Source organism: Ranitomeya variabilis, chromosome 7 (genome assembly GCF_051348905.1).
Source record: "Ranitomeya variabilis isolate aRanVar5 chromosome 7, aRanVar5.hap1, whole genome shotgun sequence".
NCBI lineage: Eukaryota > Metazoa > Chordata > Amphibia > Anura > Dendrobatidae > Ranitomeya > Ranitomeya variabilis.
The window spans coordinates 60,834,062-60,852,190 of NC_135238.1; the positions used below are offsets into that span (position 1 = coordinate 60,834,062).

The 18,129-nt window shown below is 43.9% G+C and overlaps 1 protein-coding gene across 1 annotated transcript in view; it reads right to left on the reverse strand.

Annotated features, from left to right (window-relative positions):
• Positions 1–1,306: 1,306 nt before the first annotated feature.
• LOC143786009 (phospholipase A2-like) overlaps positions 1,307–18,129 on the reverse strand; it is a 32,914-nt gene continuing 16,091 nt past the window's right edge. Inside the window, exons 2-4 of the mRNA XM_077275177.1 lie at positions 13,917–14,082; positions 10,425–10,531; positions 1,307–2,428 (exon numbers count right to left, since the gene is read on the reverse strand). Of these exons, the coding sequence (XP_077131292.1) occupies positions 2,274–2,428; positions 10,425–10,531; positions 13,917–14,082 (428 nt within the window). The 3' untranslated portion in view covers positions 1,307–2,273. The remainder of the gene's footprint in view (positions 2,429–10,424; positions 10,532–13,916; positions 14,083–18,129) is intronic.

An 18,129-nucleotide genomic window follows, 5' to 3' on the forward strand; every position in this document is an offset into this window, starting at 1 on the left:
TTTGCAAATTTCTACTATAATCATGTTCCAGATGGAATAAAACCCTTTTTACTAAACCACTATGTGGTATTGTTACCTATTCAATATGTGTTTGAGGAGTGTTTCCACTTGAGCTTGTGATAGATGCACATACATATCTCTATATTTATTCTTACTTGTGATCTATTGTTACTCACTGGGATTTTTCTTGGGTTTATTTTAAGGCCCCGTCTCAAATAGCGAGATCGCTAGCGAGATCGCTGCTGAGTCACAAGTTTTGTGACGCAACAGCGACCTCCATAGCGATCTCGCTATGTGTGACACGTACCAGCGATCAGGCCCCTGCTGCGAGATCGCTGGTCGTGTCGGAATGGCCTGGACCTTTTTTTGGTCGTTGAGGCCCCGCTGACATCGCTGAATCGGTGTGTGTGACACCGATCCAGCGATGTCTTCACTGGTAACCAGGGTAAACATCGGGTTACTAAGCGCAGGGCCGCGCTTAGTAACCCGATGTTTACCCTGGTTACCAAAAAAAACAAACAGTACATACTCGCCTTTCGGTGTCCAGGTCCCTTGCCGTCTGCTTCCTGCTCTGACTGAGCCGCCGTACAGTGAGAAGTGAGAGCACAGCGGTGACGTCACTGCTGCTCTCACTTCTCACTGTACGGCCGGATCTCAGTCAGAGCAGGAAGCAGACGGCAAGGGACCTGGACACCGAAAGGCGAGTATGTACTGTTTGTTTTTTTTGGTAACCAGGGTAAACATCGGGTTACTAAGCGCGGCCCTGCGCTTAGTAACCCGATGTTTACCCTGGTTACCCGGGTGCTGCAGGGGGACTTCGGCATCGTTGAAGACAGTTTCAACGATGCCGAAGTCGTTCCCCTGATCGTTGGTCGCTGGAGAGAGCGGTCTGTGTGACAGCTCCCCAGCGACCACACAGCGACTTACCAACGATCACGGCCAGGTCGTATCGCTGGTCGTGATCGTTGGTAAATCGCTTAGTGAGACGGGGCCTTTACTCTTTGGAGCCTGCTTTATTCATATCCTCATATACAGGGGATATTGATTTTTGATTTTTGTTTGGGTATGTTTTATATGCTTTTTAAATGTTTTTATGTCTTTGTAAGCACTTTTTGTCTCAATAAAGCATTGTTCACTTTATTCATTCGGGTTGTGTGTGCACTTCATTTGCGCTACTTTTCTCTCTCTTCTATGCGTATTTTACACAGTGTCCCATCTTTTTTGGAATTGGGGTTGTAGGTTGGCCCAGTGACTATGGACCGATGATCTTGATCTTTAAGAACAGAGTGCACACAGACAGACAAAAATGAGTTGAAGTTTATTATAGCCCCGAATTTATGCCAAACCGTCAGTTTTTCCAATTATGAATGAGTCGATATTTTCTTCTTGATTGTAAAGACTCAAAGTAAAAAGTGTTTTCACCTATCTAGATAAGCATTTCACATGTCACAATCAAATCAACTATTTTTCCAACACATTATTACAATGTATTTATATTATACATCAGAAAATATGAAATGCTACCACAGTTTAAAAACATAATCATGGAAAACTTCCAACGTTTTTCAACAATGATGGTCCATGAGAAGACATCCCCATGATTATTAGGGTGAAGAGCAGCCAAGTGTCAGCAGAATAAAATTAAAAGGGTCATTTCCATCTCCAACATCCCATCCCAATATGTAGTTGGTGTAATAACAATAATCTTAGCAAATCCCTCCAATTAGAAATGTAGTATAGTTCTTTTGATTCTCTATGTCACTTGCCTCATCTGCAGGAATTGCAGTAGCTTAGATATCCATGGTTACGACCACTAACAGCTATCTAACTGTTGCAATATTAGGTCGTAACCATGGACACCTGTTACTGCAATTACATGAGGTAAGTGATATAGTGAATCAGAAGAACTATACTATATTTCTAATTTGTGGTATGTGCTAATGTGCTGCTCCATCTTTTGATAGTGGCGGTGACAGTACTACACATCCGCCTCCTATTGATTTGAATAGGAAGAGGAGGTGTAGTACCCGGATGCTGCCATTATCAGAAGATGGAGCAGCTGCGCAATCGAGCAATCCTAAGGATAGGTCATCAATGAAAAAGTAGTGGACAACCTCTTTAAGTAATTAAAACACTACAGTACAGTAATTGAGAATTTATAGTCCATTCACCCTTGGCATTTATGATTATTGATCCACATATTTGTCTTCAGCTATGGATGATTTTTGGGAACGTGACAGATTTCTGTACAAAGGACTCATTTTTCTCTTGTATCAGTCGTCGTAGTACTTGCATTGGGGATTTTCCTTCCCGCACAAAAAATTAGGATGCAGGGCGTACTTTGCTTTATAAGGTGCTTTCTGCAGGCATTTCGCTAATTCTTTGTCACATTTGCACAGTATTTTTTGGCAGAAGTCTCTTGTGTAATCTGAAAAACAAAACAAGTATTCAGTACGTTTGTTCTTCCCCGTTGCTCGCCCAGCCTTTAACATGGTGGTATGTAATAGACGTACTCTACACCTCTCAGTAGTATTGGTCAATTTGGTAGAATGTTGGCGACGCAAATAAGAGAAGTGGTCAGTAGTGGTTATGGGGGGATCAGGGTGTAACAAGAGTGGATGGGAGGGATACAGTCACCACTTGGAAAACACATGACATGATAGTTAGGAATTGTAGGGTTGGACATATCATTGGTGCAACCTGTGCAGCCGCTCAGGGGCCCAAAGGTAAAGGGGCCCAGTTCTATTTCCAAAGCAGATGGAGTTGTACATTATCATGAGATATTGGACATCAAAGAGCCCATATCTTGTTCTTGCTCAGAGGCCATTTCTGTCTGTGTCCGCCACTGATGGAGTTGTACCATGAATTGATGACGTGATCTTTCATAGCATATTCAAGAAGATCTATTTTAGCTTTCAGACAGATGATGTTTTTTGGGATCCAGGCCTTAGGTAATCGCTATGCCAAGGCCTGCCTGAGGTTGACGAAACCTCTAAATGTCATCCTGTGTGGAAAGTTTGTACATAAGAAAATAACCAATTCAGCTGTGTTTACTCATTGTTGCTCCAGTGTCGGCTCTCTGCTCCCATATCAGTCTTTCTTGCAGTGGCAATGTCATGTCAACAGTGTGTGACTTTTGCCCCTATTAACTGGGCTTAACAGTGATGCAGAGGTAAGCGACACCAGACCGCTCTGGCCAGTGATTGGCTGAAGCAGTCACAAGATATCGATATAATGTCCCCACTCCAGTTATTTCAACAAACTTTGGAAGCCGTAGCGGAGAGCTGCCACTGGACCATCTATAGGTAAGTACAAGTGTATTGGTTATTTTTAAGTAGAAGAAGCCAATTGAATAAAAAATGTAAGCTGGAAAATCTTTTAACACAAGTCAACTTTTACAGTGTTTAGTCAATCTTGGGCAGGCCTTTGCAAAGCCAATTGGTTACCTAAGGCCTGGATGGCCAAAAAACTCCATCCCTCTTTCTGAAAGCTAGAATAGATCTTCTTGAATATGCCATGTGTTACACTAGTGCTGGCACCCTCTCATGATCCCTCTTCTCCCTCCATGCAGGGACGCCGACATACTCAAAGCTCTGGCCGCGTGGTGAGCTTCCCATCTGCTTTGTGTCTTGTGCACTCTGCCCACGTTTCCCGGGAGCCTGCCTAGAATGCGCGCACCCCTGGTCTTAAAAGGTGCAGCGCACGTACTATGAAAATGCCCCTGGCCAATATAGCTGGGAGGCATCTTATATAAAAGACACCCTTCCCAGTAGGGAGGTGCATGAGCAACGTTTTTCCTCGTTAGTGTTGGTGCAACTAGTGAGCTGCCTGGTCCCAGTTCCTAAACCCAGACCCCTGGTCCTTGTGTGGCCAGGCCCTGAGCCGGAACCCCAGGTCCTTGAGTGCCATGGGCCTGAACCCAACCTCCTGGTCCTTCTGTTACCAAGGCTTGAACCCTAACTTGTAGTTTCCTGTGTGGTATTGTCCCTAGCCTGACACTGAGATCTGTGAAACCACACCAGCGGCACGTGAACCCTCAACACTGCTTCCTGCTGCACCCTGAGTCTGAAGCCACATTGGCAGCACGTGAACCCTGACACTGCCCCCCCTGTGGTATCTGAGCCTGAAGCTGCCTCAGCAGTGTCTGAATCCTGAAGCTGCTCTGGAGCTACCTGTAACCTGAGACTGTTCCGGCTGACTGAGCGTGTTCCAGTATCCAAATCTAGCCTTGTTTGTGACTCCGAGTCCAGTCCATGTCAGCAAACCTAACCCCTGGGGTCAGCTGCAGCTGTTCCGGAGACTGCCTAGGAGTGGTACCTGGTGCCTACCTGCAGCTCAAGCATGATTCCATCATCAAGAGCTCCAGTAAAAGTCAGCAGAGCCAGCATTAGGGGCAGACAAACTAGAAATATGCCTAGGGCCCCAAGCCAGCGGCGTGCCGCTAACAGCGGTACACCACGCAGCCGCTATGGGTCCCGTGAGTCGAGGGGGCCTGGTGCCAGCGCCAGCTCCGCCCCCGCATCGTGTATTTAACTGTATCGGCATCATAGATACCGATACAGTTGAAAGAAATGGACGACAGAACGTCAGCTGACGTTCCCTCTTCCATCATTCTCTCTCTGCGTCTGATGTAGCGGGTGCAATGACATCACTTCATTACGTGACACGCTACTGAGGAGACACACTGCAGACAGTGGAACAGCGGGGGAATGGGGAGAGGTGAGCATCGTATTTATTTATTTTGTAATCGGTGATTACATCGTGGATGCCATAATACTGGAGGACTAGGGGTCTGCGTTATACTATATGTGGAGCTGCATTATACTATATATGGTGGCTGCCATGTACTATATATATGGGGGATGCAATGTACTATATATGGGGCTGTATTATACCTAAATTAGACTCTATGGGGCTGCATTGAACAATATATCGGGCTGCATTATACCCACATTATACTCTGTGGTGGCTGCATTGTACTCTATATGGGGCTGTATTATACTTTATGGTGGCTGCATTATACTATATGAGGCTGCATTATACTCTGTTGAGGACTATGGGAGTGCATTATACTGTGTGTACTATATGGGGGCTGCATTATACTCTATCAAGGATTATTTTGTATGGAAGACTATAGGGAATGCATTATATGAAGGACTTTGGTGTGCATTATATTGTATGGAGGACTATGGCTAGTGCATTATACTATATGGAGTATATTCCCCACAGTTTTAAGCGTGCCCTAAAAACTCATTTGTTCAGACTAGCCTACCGCCTCAATGCATTAACCTAACCATCCCTGTGTGGCCCATTCAAAAAAAAAATTAAAATTCAAAAAACAAAACAAAGAAACCCAAAACCATAATCAGGTTCCTCTCATCGTGTTCTCATACACTTCATGCAGTTAATAGCCTTTGTGTCTGTACTGCCACATACTTAGGCAGTTAACTGGTTACAGCGGCTTTATATGAACACCCGAGCCTTACACTATGGCTGGTCCAAATAACTAAAGCAATTGTTACCATCCACCTCTCGTGTCTCCCCTTTTCCTCATAGTTTGTAAGCTTGCGAGCAGGGCCCTCATTCCTCCTGGTATCTGTTTTGAACTGTGATTTCTGTTATGCTGTAATGTCTATTGTCTGTACAAGTCCCCTCTATAATTTGTAAAGCGCTGCGGAATATGTTGGCGCTATATAAATAAAAATTATTATTATTATTATTATATTGGGAAGTGTATTATACTGTATGAAGGACTATGGTTCACATTATACTAGATGGAGGACTATGGGGTGTGCATTATACTATATGGAGGATGGATTGTTTTTTTCAGAACTTCAGAACAAAAATCATTGTTTTCAGCAGCGCATCACTCGGTGAAAACTGCAGATATGCTGCTAATAATATGATACTGTATGGGGACAGATTGATCTATTAGTGATTGTTCTGTGCCCATCTTTCATCTTCAGCCAGTGGGGAGAGAACGTGAAACAAGCATTGAAAGACTTCAATATTGTCGATCATGCTCGTTTAATAGACTCAACTCAGCGCATGTAAATACAACCTGTGAGCATTTGGGGCCCCGCTTTAAGGTTTTGCCCAGAACCCCACTTTGTCTAAAACCAACCCTGCCTCCATGGGACCAGGCGGTCCATGAACCACATGCATGCTTGACACCAGGAAAGCAGAGATACACATCATCAATGCATGGCATTTGTGTACATGGATGTATGTGTGTATATTTTACAGTACATGGTATGATCCCTATGTATGGTAATACTATCGGACACTTTGTGGGAATGCTAACTGAGTTCTCAGTTAGGCTGTGAAGTATTTACTGGCAGTATGAATTTCCCCTTAACACTAAATTATGCGATTCACTTAGCAGTATATTTATTTACCTTAATTTCAAAAAAGGGCCAACAATATATTAGTTCTGCCACAAAAAATACACAATGGAACTGAAAAAGGAAAAGTGGCCTTAGAGCAATTGAGAATTAATAAATAATTGCTTTATTACATAATATACAGAAATATATACAAAAAATAATAATTTAAAATGGGTACAATTAGCAGGGATAGTGACACCTAAGTGCCACTTCCGGTAGGTTGGTATAAAGTGCAAACAACAATAAGACGTCCCAATAAACCGGTGTTCAAAAACTCACAAAACCCTTTCAGATATTAATGATGTTAAAAGAGGCCAAGCAACAAATAGAATAATATAGGAATGGCAGAAAATGAATCTGTATAGAGGCTCTAAAAGATGCAAGTGCATGAGATAGTATTATAAACGAACATTATTTACCTTAATTGCTTATACAGCACCATTAATTCCACAGCACTTTACAGATATCATGACCACTGTCCCCATCGGGAATTTAGATTGTGAGCGCCAACCAGTATGTCTTTGGAGTTTGGGAAAAAAACGGAGTAGCCGGTACATGCAAACTCGTTACAGATGTCGTCCTCGGTGGGATTTGAACCCAGGACCCCAGCGCTGCAAGGCATCCGGACTGTGCTAACCACTGAGCCACCGTGCTGTTGTATATGGGAGCACTACTTGTATATTAGTTGACAAAATTATTCGAGCACTGTATTGGACATCAAATAAGCCTGCAAAAGCAGTAACTGTATTCTGATATAAACTGGAGGAGAACTATCGCTGCCTCTTTATCTGTACACTCCACACTAGACTGGTGAGTAACCACTTCATAGTCCATTAGTCCATTTACGTATGGCCGCATTACCATCTAAAATCAGAACAACTTAATCGAGATGTTAGTCGTTGGTGTATTTGATTTTAATTTCTTCTTTTAAAGGGTTGAATGACAATGTATTATAGTAGACATGTTGTAAAACCTATTTCCATCTTACCAAATGAAAATAATATGTAAGGATGGTAAAGATAGAATATCCGAGTACAACCACATTCGTGGAAATCGACTTGTTTTACATCAGAATGAACCATAATTACTATAAGTGGCTTCCTTTGCTCTGCACTACATGCCTCTCACAATGAACCATACGGAAGTGCTTTCTATAAACAGTCCAGTAACCCTATGTTTGGGGGCTAAATTACTAGTGGTGTAATTCCAATTTAGGACAGCGAACAACAAATTAGTTATGTGCTCACTTCAGTAAGGTCACAGTGAACCTAATGACTCATAAGCGGGTTTATTATTGCATTTATATAGTGCTGATGCTGCATTTGTTAGGTTCAAAGACTGCTGCTTAACCCCTCTCCGTCCATGACATACCATTATATCATACAACTGGTGCAACTGTCTGGAGCACGCTCAGAACCTAAGCCCGCCCACACAAGACAGATGCCGGCTGTGTTACTCAGCCAGCATCTGCCTTTAATAGTAGCGACTGCAGCGAGCTCTGATTACCGCTCTTAATCCATTACATGCTGCTGTCAATCACTGATGGCAGCATTTAGACAACATGATCTTGGGCGGCATTAATTTCCGGACACCCTTGACCCCTCCGCTATGTGATTATGGGGTGTCAATAGGTTGCCCTGGCAGTGAGCGGCTTGGTGAAGGGTTCCATGGCTGCCATGATGGTACTTCTGTGAAGAACAGCCTGTGGCTAGGCTTCATACAAGACCATGAATAAAATTGTAGTATTGCAGTGTATAGTACATGCGATAAAACAGTGACAGGTACAAGTCTCCTAGGGGGATAATGTAACAAAAATTAAGAAAAAGAAAATTGAAATCATCCTCCTTTTTTCCCTTTAGTAAAAATAAGCATATTTGATATTGCCATATCCGTAAATGTCCAATCAAACTCTACATTTCTAGTACAACTTCAGCAATTTTAAAGTAGAAAAAATAAAAAAAAATTAAAATCGACATGTTAAAAAAAGTGTTGATCACTACACTTAGAAAAATACAAAATGGTACCAATAAAATTTACTGCTCGGTGTGTTAAAAAAAATTACACCTCATATTTCTCCATTAATGGAAAGATAAAAAAGTTCTGGGTCTCGCAAAATGTTGGCACAAACCAAAAAAAATTATTTTTCCAGAGTTCAGAATTTCTATCATTTATTCAAAAAGCAAAAAAAAACCCTATTCAAGTTTGGTACTGCAATGTTTGTACTGACCTGCAGAACTATGTTGCCTCGTCATTTTTACTGCACAGCTAACTCTGTAAAAACTTAACTGATCAAAAAGTCAGAATTGCCTTTTACCATTGCACCTCAGTTTTTTCTCCCGTTTTTCTGTACATCTAATGGTAATATGAATGATGCCATTCAAAACTATAACTCGTCCCACAAAAGAGAAGTTCTCACATGGCTACGGAAATATAAAATGTATGGCTCTTTGAAGAAGGGGAGTAATACAAAAATTATATCTGGCTCTAGCGCCCCCCCACATCACCACCGATTAGCAATATTATTCAAAGCTTATAATATTAAGTGATAGTTACTCTTTAAATGGAACCTGTCACCAGGATTGTCGATATAAGATACGGCCACTGCCTTTTTAGGGCTTTTCAACTGCATTCTATAATACTGTAGATAAGCCCCCGATCCGACCTGAAAGATAAGAAAAATAAGTTTTATTATACTCACCCGGGGCAGTCGGGTCCGATGGGTCCGGCACCTCCCATCTTCTTATGATCGCCACCCTCCTGCTTGGTTCATGGCTCCCCGGCATCGCGCTCCTGAGCAGGCATACTTATCTGCCCTGTTGAGAGCAAAGTACTGCAGTGTGCAGGCGCCCGGCCTCTCTGACCTTTCCTGGCGCCTGTGCTCTTCAGTACTTTCCTCTGCCCTCAACAGGGCAGATAAGTACGCTTGCGCAGGAGCGCGATGCCGGGAGCCATGACACAAGCCGGACGGTGGCGATCATAAGAAAATGGGAGATGCCGGACCCGGACTTGCGAAACCCATCGGTCCGGACTGCCCCCGGGGTGAGTATAATAAAACTTATTTTTCCTATCTTTCAGGTCGAATCGGGGGCTTATCTACAGCATTACAGAATGCTGTAGATAAGCCCTGAAAGGTGATGGTCGGAACTTAGATTGGCCAAGCCTGGTGACAGGTTCCCTTCAAGCAACTTTCTAAAAGATGAGAAAGCTGTGTTGTGATTGGTTGCTATGGGCAACAAAGACTGTTCTGCTTTAAGACGATTTTATAAATTTTACCCAATTTAATTGCACAGGGGGTATACAAAGGGAGAAAGAGGGCCAAGCTACATGTGAAGGGTCTGAGAGCTGCGAGGAGGAATTTGATAGGCGATAATGTCATTCAGTGGTCTACAATTTGTGTATGTACTGGAATGGTACTCGGTCTAAAGATCACAGGATACATCTGCCACAGAGGGTAATGTATGGATACAGCAGAGCAAAGACAAAAAGATGATACAGCTACAATTACTATTCCATGTGCAGACAAATTTACTGGAAACCTATCTTAACCGCTTTCCGTTATTTGTACGGTTCACGTCTGATGTATAAGGAGCGGGCTTAACAGCTGAGCCTGCAACGTACAAGGCAGATGCTGGCTGTATTCTACAGCCATGACCAGAGCTAACTCCAATCACTGCTGTGTAACCCCTTGAATGCCGACATCGGCCGTTCTACTAAATGGTTAATTGTGAATCGCCACAGGTCTGGAAACTCTAACCAGTTCTGACTCCTGTCTGTTCCCCAGAAAACTTGTAAGGGTATGTGTCCACGTTCAGGATTGCATCAGGATTTGGTCAGGATTTTCCATCAGTATTTGTAAGCCAAAACCAGGAGTGGGTGATAAATACAGAAGTGGTGCATATGTTTCTGTTATACTTTTCCTCTAATTGTTCCACTCCTGGTTTTGGCTTACAAAAACTGATGAAAAATCCTGACCAAATCCTGATGCAATCCTGAACGTGGACACATACCCTAATATGACAAATTCTTCCATTTTCTTACCACATCTTATGGAGCGATTTACACATTTCCAGTCATAATGATGGTTCTTAGGATTGCAACCAAAATGTTCGGCATCTCCATAGCAACAATCATGTCTAAAGCAGCACCTAGAAAATAAGAGACAATATTATCCACAGTTACTTAAAAAAGTCAATACTGTCTGCTTGTAGTGATATACATAAAAAACAGGGGATCCCTTTATAGCACTACCATTACCTTGCCACAGGCTGGACATCACAGAAGAAATCACATGACAGGCACGGGGGTGTTCAGCCTGCCCCCAGCTGTCATAGTAACTCATCGGCTCTCTGCGATCGCATTGCGGGGATGATTGAACACCCGAACAAATGTCTAAGCCAGAACTCACCTCTTAAATGCCACTGTCAGTGGTTGACAATGGCAACTAAGAGGTTAACAGCAGCGATACGCAGGTAAGCCAATCACTGCTGTTAGAGGCAGATGCTGGCTATATAATACAGCTGGTATCTGCCCTGCATCTGAGTCCGCTCCAAAATCCCTGACACACTCCATGATGTATATATCTGTCAAGGAGAATGAAGGGGTTAAAGAGTACTCATCACAAGACTGTGGTTGCCCTTCTTATTTAGCAAAACAGTTGTTAGCCAGAGACTGATGATTAACTAAATATATCTTGTAGAAGTGTTCTTTGTGGAAGCTGTAGGACAAATCTTTCTTGCAAAAGTTAAGTTCAATCTTATGGGTTATGGAATTTCAGCATGCAAAACAGGATCCCACAGCCCTTCAGGGCCCTTCTCACAGTGAAACCTCAATATCTCACAATATCTCATGCTTTGATCTAAACCAGCTCTGCTGTGTCCTTCACTAAGCAGGTAGATTCGTAACAAACTTGAAGCGGTTACTGATCGATAATTGTGTGATCTTGGAGAACCCACTGAGCCACAGGCCAAACTTACCTTAGAAGGGCATGATTAAGTGTCTACCGGGTCTTCACTAGGGCCTCTGATGGTGAGGATAGGCTGGGCTGCTGGTAGACAACAGGTTCCACTCCAGGGCAGTCCCCGGGACTGCAGCAGCTGACCAGAGAGTCACAGGCATGGAACAGGACGGAGAGATAAAAGCGTATAACGATGGTCTGAGGTCGGGGCAGGTAGCACGGGTTGACAATACAAAGCTAGAGTCAAGGATGGAGAAGAAAAACTGGGCGGATAATCAGGCCAGGTCGAAAATGGGAGACAGAATACTGAGATATGCATAAACAGATGTTAGCAGGCTGGGAACCAACAAGCAAGGAATTGTGGGATGACCTGCCTAATATAGACCCTGCTGGCATGGGATAGGCCAGGGAACCTAGTCTCTGCAGGACACAGCAGGGTTAAATTCCTGCCATGCCCCCTAAAGCCAAATGGATTTAACATGCAGACGTAGCAGTGCTGAGGAGTGCTGCAAGAGGCAAACTCAGCCAGAAGGCCTGACACGAGACGTCACAGAGTGACAACAATGAGTAGAGTGGAGTTGTGGAGGCATGCAAGTTACTGCCGTGAGATTTAGGAATGCGCCAACCCTGGTTTAGATCAAAGAGCAAGATCTCATGAGAACACACAAAAACACGCACTATCCCTATGAGGACCCGTTGAAGTGCCGTAGAGCACGAAACGGCCGTTGTCCGCATCTGACATCATCCCTCCCTGCCTCCGGTTTTAAAGTATGTCCAAATAAAGTGATGTTGAACTCCACTGGGGTAAGTGCGCTCCTTTTCTTTGCATTTTTTTCATTTGGACTCTGAACTGTTGTTCTGGATGCGGCACCCCCATCAAGCAAAAGAGTGGAGGAGACACAAAGCCAGCACAGCCTGTAGATGTTATAGCGGTAAAAATCTATTACCCTGGATTCATTAAGAGCAGCAGTGCGGATGTGATTTTTTTCTTTTGGTGATCCCTATGAGTGGGCCTGGCATGCAGAATAGGATCCCACAACCCAGAAGTTCAGGCTCAACATTTAAGAGTAAGTCAGGTTCTTTAGTCTGCCATAAGGGATACTTTTGTGCATTTGTTATAAGATATATTTAGTAAAATAATCAGCCTGTAGCAGACATTTATGGCATATCAACAGGATATGTCATAAATGCGTGATGGATGCAGGTCTTATTACTGGAACCCGTATCTATTTAAAAAATGGATCTATAAGAAGATGGAAGTTGTACCCACATTCCTCCTTGTTCATATGTGCTGTGATCTAATGTGATGAATTAAAATGTTTGACATTGTTATGTGATCGAGTTGTGTTCTGCCCAGCAACAGGTAGCGTGTAGGTATAGAGTCAAGAATTGGGACTAACCCAGATAGAGGGGTTATGTAGCAAGGTAGCAAGATTAGAGAGGACTTCCTGGTATTGAGTCAGAGAGGGCCTAGCTTGCAGCTACAGCAGACCCTTGACCTGAGCACTTAGAGTCACATGAGTTGGTGTCCCCAAAAAGAGTGGAGAACGATGTAGTGAATAGACAGATCTGGAATAAATGAAGGAAAACTGATCAAAGGACAGAGTGATGTATTGGAAACGGTCCTGGGACACAACACCTCGCAAGACAGCCACGAGTTCGCCGAACAGATAAGTAACGAGCCAGGATGGAACAGGGATCATGAGCTGAAGAGAGTGCCCCAAGTGGATTTCCAAGGCAACAGCAAGCGGAGAAGCTAAGTAAAAGCCATAGTGGCCAGCTAAATCCCCTAACAGAAAATAGACACAGAACCGTGGGTTGATATATAGGACTCTCACTTACTGGACTGTAGTACTGTGCTGGGTTGTGGTGAAGACAGTGGAACTAGAGGCAGAAACATGTAAGCTTGGAAGAAGTAGAAAGATCGTGTGTGAAGATGCTCCATGTTCTAAAGGAAACGTTTGTGAAATTATGCACCTGCTATCTATTGTACATAGTTCCCACCAAGCTAATGTTAAGTAAAGAATGTTTATTTTTGAGTGGTGGTCTCCCTCACTGAACTGTTCAACAACCGGTCCTGGCCAGCCGAAGCCACTGCCATCATGCGGCCTGCAAGGGCATATAACCCCTATAGACGAAGCACAAACACCCAGCCATGACCCCTGTCTTCATGTACTGTAGCTTACCGGTGCGTGGAAGACTAGTACCTCGTCCATGTCTACCACTCCGTGCCACGTTACAGATCCGGTATTTGGGATTGGGCACCTATGTGTGGGTCTGCCTCTTCATTCCTTTTTATGGGCGCTATATTATAAAAAATGTTATTTCCCAATGAAATGTATAGAAAGAACTGTGAATGTGCGGCCCCCTTACCTGTTGCCATGGGCACCATTTTCCAGTAGATGTAGGTCTTTTAAGATGACTATGCTTTAGAAAACTAGGTGCTACACGAAAGGGAGAGTGCTTTAAACAGCAGACTGGAACCTCTGCTTATCACCTGCTTTAACATTGGATTGGGCACATCCCAGAATAACAATAAATCAAGCTTAACATGAGACGTAACTGAAATTAAATACCAGTCTGTCCTGTCTTTTGGTATTCCATGTCCCCCTAGACCACAGTAACATCCATATGCAATATACAACAGAGAAGACCTGCTAGTTCCACATTCAATAGCTCCGGCTAATTCAATAATTCCTCTTTTCTGTCGTATCCGTGAACTGCCCAGGTCAGCATTCAGGCCTGCAATATAGAAATAAAGTTTTGATTGAACAAAAGTTTGTTAAAATCAGGCCTATCCTTTACTAATGACTAAAATCAATAGGTAGACATATGTTCTTGTTGTGCCAGAGCCAATCCAGCAGCGTAGAACTTTTTTTTTTTTCTAACATACATTTTCCAAAGCTCCTTCATGCTATTACACAACTGACGTTAAACTGGCTTAGCATAATTGCCCTTTTTAAAAAAAACTTTTGACATGCCATAAACACATGGCGAGGGGGACCCAGAAATTGATCACCCCCTCCGATCTCCAAAATGAAGAAGCAGAAGCAATCAGCCGAGTGCTGCTCTCCTCCAAGGCCAGTCTCACACGTCCAGATAATTCCGGTACCGGAGAAAACGGTACCGGAGTTATCCGTGTCTGTGTGCTCATGTAGGCCATCCGTGTGGGATCCGTGTGATGTCCGTGAGTACGTTTTTAAGGTCCGTGTGCTGTCCGTGTATTGCAACAATTTTTCCAATTTTAACCCTATGACAGGAAAAACGCACAAGGACAGCACACGGACAGCACACGGATGGCACACGGACAGCATCCGTGTGCGGTACATGTTTACACGGACCCATTGACTTTAATGGGTCCGTGTGATCCGCGCGCTCCCACGAACACTGACATATCTCCGTGTTTTTCAAACGGACACACGGTCCGTGAAAACACGCTGACATGTGCAGAGACACATTTATTTTAATGTGTCTACGTGTGTCAGTGTCTCTGGTACGTGAGAAAACTGTCACCACACGTACCGGAGCCACTGACGTGTGAAACCGGCCCAAGACTGACTCAAAAGAAACAATTGCATCCATCTTCAGTCTCAAAGGAAGCAGTACTTGCCAAGATGCTGCTCTCCCTTTGTTGTAGTGATTGGTTGGGGTCTTAGCACGCAATCAACACTTCTGAGATATCTATGTGAAATGTCAAAAGTTTTCTAAAGTTAAGGTGACAGTGTAATGCAGGTGACTGGAAGCAACACACAGATAACGCAAGTCAGTCAGTGAAGGATATAATTCTGTTTAGAATTACTGTAAATTACTGTTGCATTTAAACAGTTGGTGATCATAACTAAGGCAAATCAAACAATAAACCAAATACTGATATGAGTGAAATAGTAACAAAGATTTTTCACTATATAGTACTAATGTCCTCTCACGGGAGTCACCATGTAGATTCTCTCTCTTTAATTCTAGCCGTGGCGGGGGTCACAGTTTTCCTGCTAGGCCGCAAGTCTTTCTGACCAAGTCTATTAAAGCACTCTGAGTTTTCCACGCACCAACTGGACCCTCCCAAGCTGTTGTCCTAACCTCGACCAATCTCAGTACCATAGTCAATCCTGGAAGTGACGGTCCTGCTCACTCATGCTATCCCTCTGCACCCACAGGTGTGCCTCTTTAGTTGTCATCTACTCACGGATCTTCACTGCTTGACCGTTGTCGAATATCTGCTGGGACTGGAGCAGAGAGGACTTGACCATCATAGGGCGCAGATCCTGGTCTTGACTGGTGCAGTCGGAACACTGGGTCTTCATGAACGTAGTCTGAACCTTGTGAGGCAGTGACTGGCACCCTGGTGGCACAGACTTCCCGCTGAGGCCTGTCACACTGGCCTCAGTGCTATCCCTGGTCCGTGTCTGCTCCTCTCTCTCTTGGCGTCAAATCTGCCCGCAGTTTGACGTGCAGACCTTTTATATCCTGCGAGTCACCTGACCAGGTCCAGCACACGAAGCTGCTCTCCCTGAAATTCTTCCGGTGCAAATTGGTTCCACCTGATTGTGCCCAGCCACCAGATGGCAGTCTTTCTTTAGTGTGGTCATATCCTGAAAGGAATCTTCAGGGGTATCACTGCTTCCACTTACAACACTTTCAAGGGTTTTTCCATTCTCTGCCTTTCATGGCTGAGAAGAGAATAGCTACTTCCTTATCATGGACCCCAGAAAATCAGTTTTGCTCAGCTGTGCTACTCAGTTTGTGGAACTCCCCCCAAAAATGAATGGAAGTTACAGAACCAGAGTTGTTCGCTGTGTTTTTGGTGGCTGGAAGGCAAGTATTTTCCATCTTGGTTGTTAATGTAGAGATGAGAATAACGCTTTAAGGTAGAAACTATTATTGAAAAAAAGAGCAGGAAGCAATGAAGCAACGTATCTTATGTAGCTGATAGAGGACTATGTAAGGGGCTCCTTATCCTGTGTCCACCCTTCTATGTTGAAGCGGAAGCCCTTTCATAAGAATTAAACTTTCAAGTGACACATTTACTAATATTGGCATATTTTTTTGTTGCAATAGGTGTTGCTGCCATTACCACATTTAATTTCAGAATGCTGATGTCCCCTAAATGATCAAAGTAAATAAAGGATGATAACATGTATTTTAAACATGATTAACTGTGTGAGATTACGGGTACTAAGAAAAATGCCAGGGTAAGGAGGCTTATATGGCCGTGAAATGCCCCTCTGAGAAATTAAATATGCACATTGCCTCTTCAGAGAAAAAGAGGACTTGAATTCTAGTGCCACCTATTGGAAGTAGCAATCCTAAGGGGCAATATCGACCCTTTAATGAGCCTCGCCAAATGACTTTGGATAAAAGCCAAACCAGAATCTGAATTTGCAGACACATGTTTCGGGGCAACACGTGTTTCAGTACAAAGCATAAGATCTGATTTCATGGTAGGAAAAGCCTGTGACTGGGGTCCAAGAAGTAAAATTTCCATAAAGGGAAATATTACCAATTAGACCCAAGTCAGACTTGGACACCAGTCAGAGGCCTCTCATACAGTCAAATCAAATGTCATTCTTTATACTCTGGACGGGCAACACCCCAACACATGTGTCTTCAAATTGAGATTCTGGTTTGGCTTTTATGCTAAGTCATGTGGCAAGGTTCGTTAAAGGGTCGATATTGACTTTTAAGATTGCTACTTCCAATTGGTGGCAAAACCTAAAAAAATGAACTGGGATACAAACTGGTGTGCATGCAGCATGTAAGCGTACATTCACACTAGCTACTGAATAGAAAAATAAAAACAAAGACAGAAAATAATAAATAAATGTGGCACCCCAGAAGTTCGGGTACCACAGTGGTATTGCCTTCCTCTCAGGAAGGGTGATGCCATGCCTGGAAGCGAGGAGGATCCCTTTAACAGGTAGCACATACATGCAACATGTTCTGACTCCAGGCCAGAAGGGGGAGCTCTAGACCCGGTTTCAGGGGAACTTCCCTATATATGTTCTGGCTTGGAGTAGGAGTTAGATTAGTCTGTAGAGATTGTGAAGGAAGAAGGAGCAAAAAAGAAGTGAGGAGCTGGAGGGAAGCTGTGACTGGGCTCCCTGCACGCTGAAGCGCAGGAACCGGACATCGGGAGTCCAAAGCTGTGTGTGACTGTATGCCCCACAGCACAAACTGGAGGGCAGGAGATTTAAAGTTGCTTGTCCACAACTACACTTGGAGGCACAGCAGCATACAGAGCTCGGAGTCGCCGCAAGTAGGGACACCTGTAAAAAGGCTTGCGCTGCCTGCCATGTGGGTACTGTTCTAGGACAGAGAGAGAGGACCTTGTGTGAAGCCTCAGGCAGCAAGGCATGCACATTACAGCATAATAAGGAAGGCTCCCAATTCACCTGGCTAAGGGGATTCCTAATCGTTTCCAGGCTGGCCGGACCTCACCATCACCTGTGATCCGTACCCTGGACTGTACTCGTTGCTTGGGTTTTCCCGAGCGCGCTTGGGTGACCTCCGAGTATTTGTTATTGCTTGGAGATATAGTTTTCATTGCCTCAGCAGCATGATTTACGACTGCTGGACAGGCTGAATACATGTGGGAATTCCTGGTAGCCGTAAATCATGCAACTGAGGCAATGAAAACTATATCTCGAGGAATAACAAATCTTCGGAGATCATCCGAACGTGCTCGGGAAAAACCGAGCAACGAGTATACTTGCTCATCACTAGTAAAGAGACTGCAACCTTGTGTCCTCTAATTCTTTCTGGCACTTCACTGTCTGTCATCTTTACCCACTA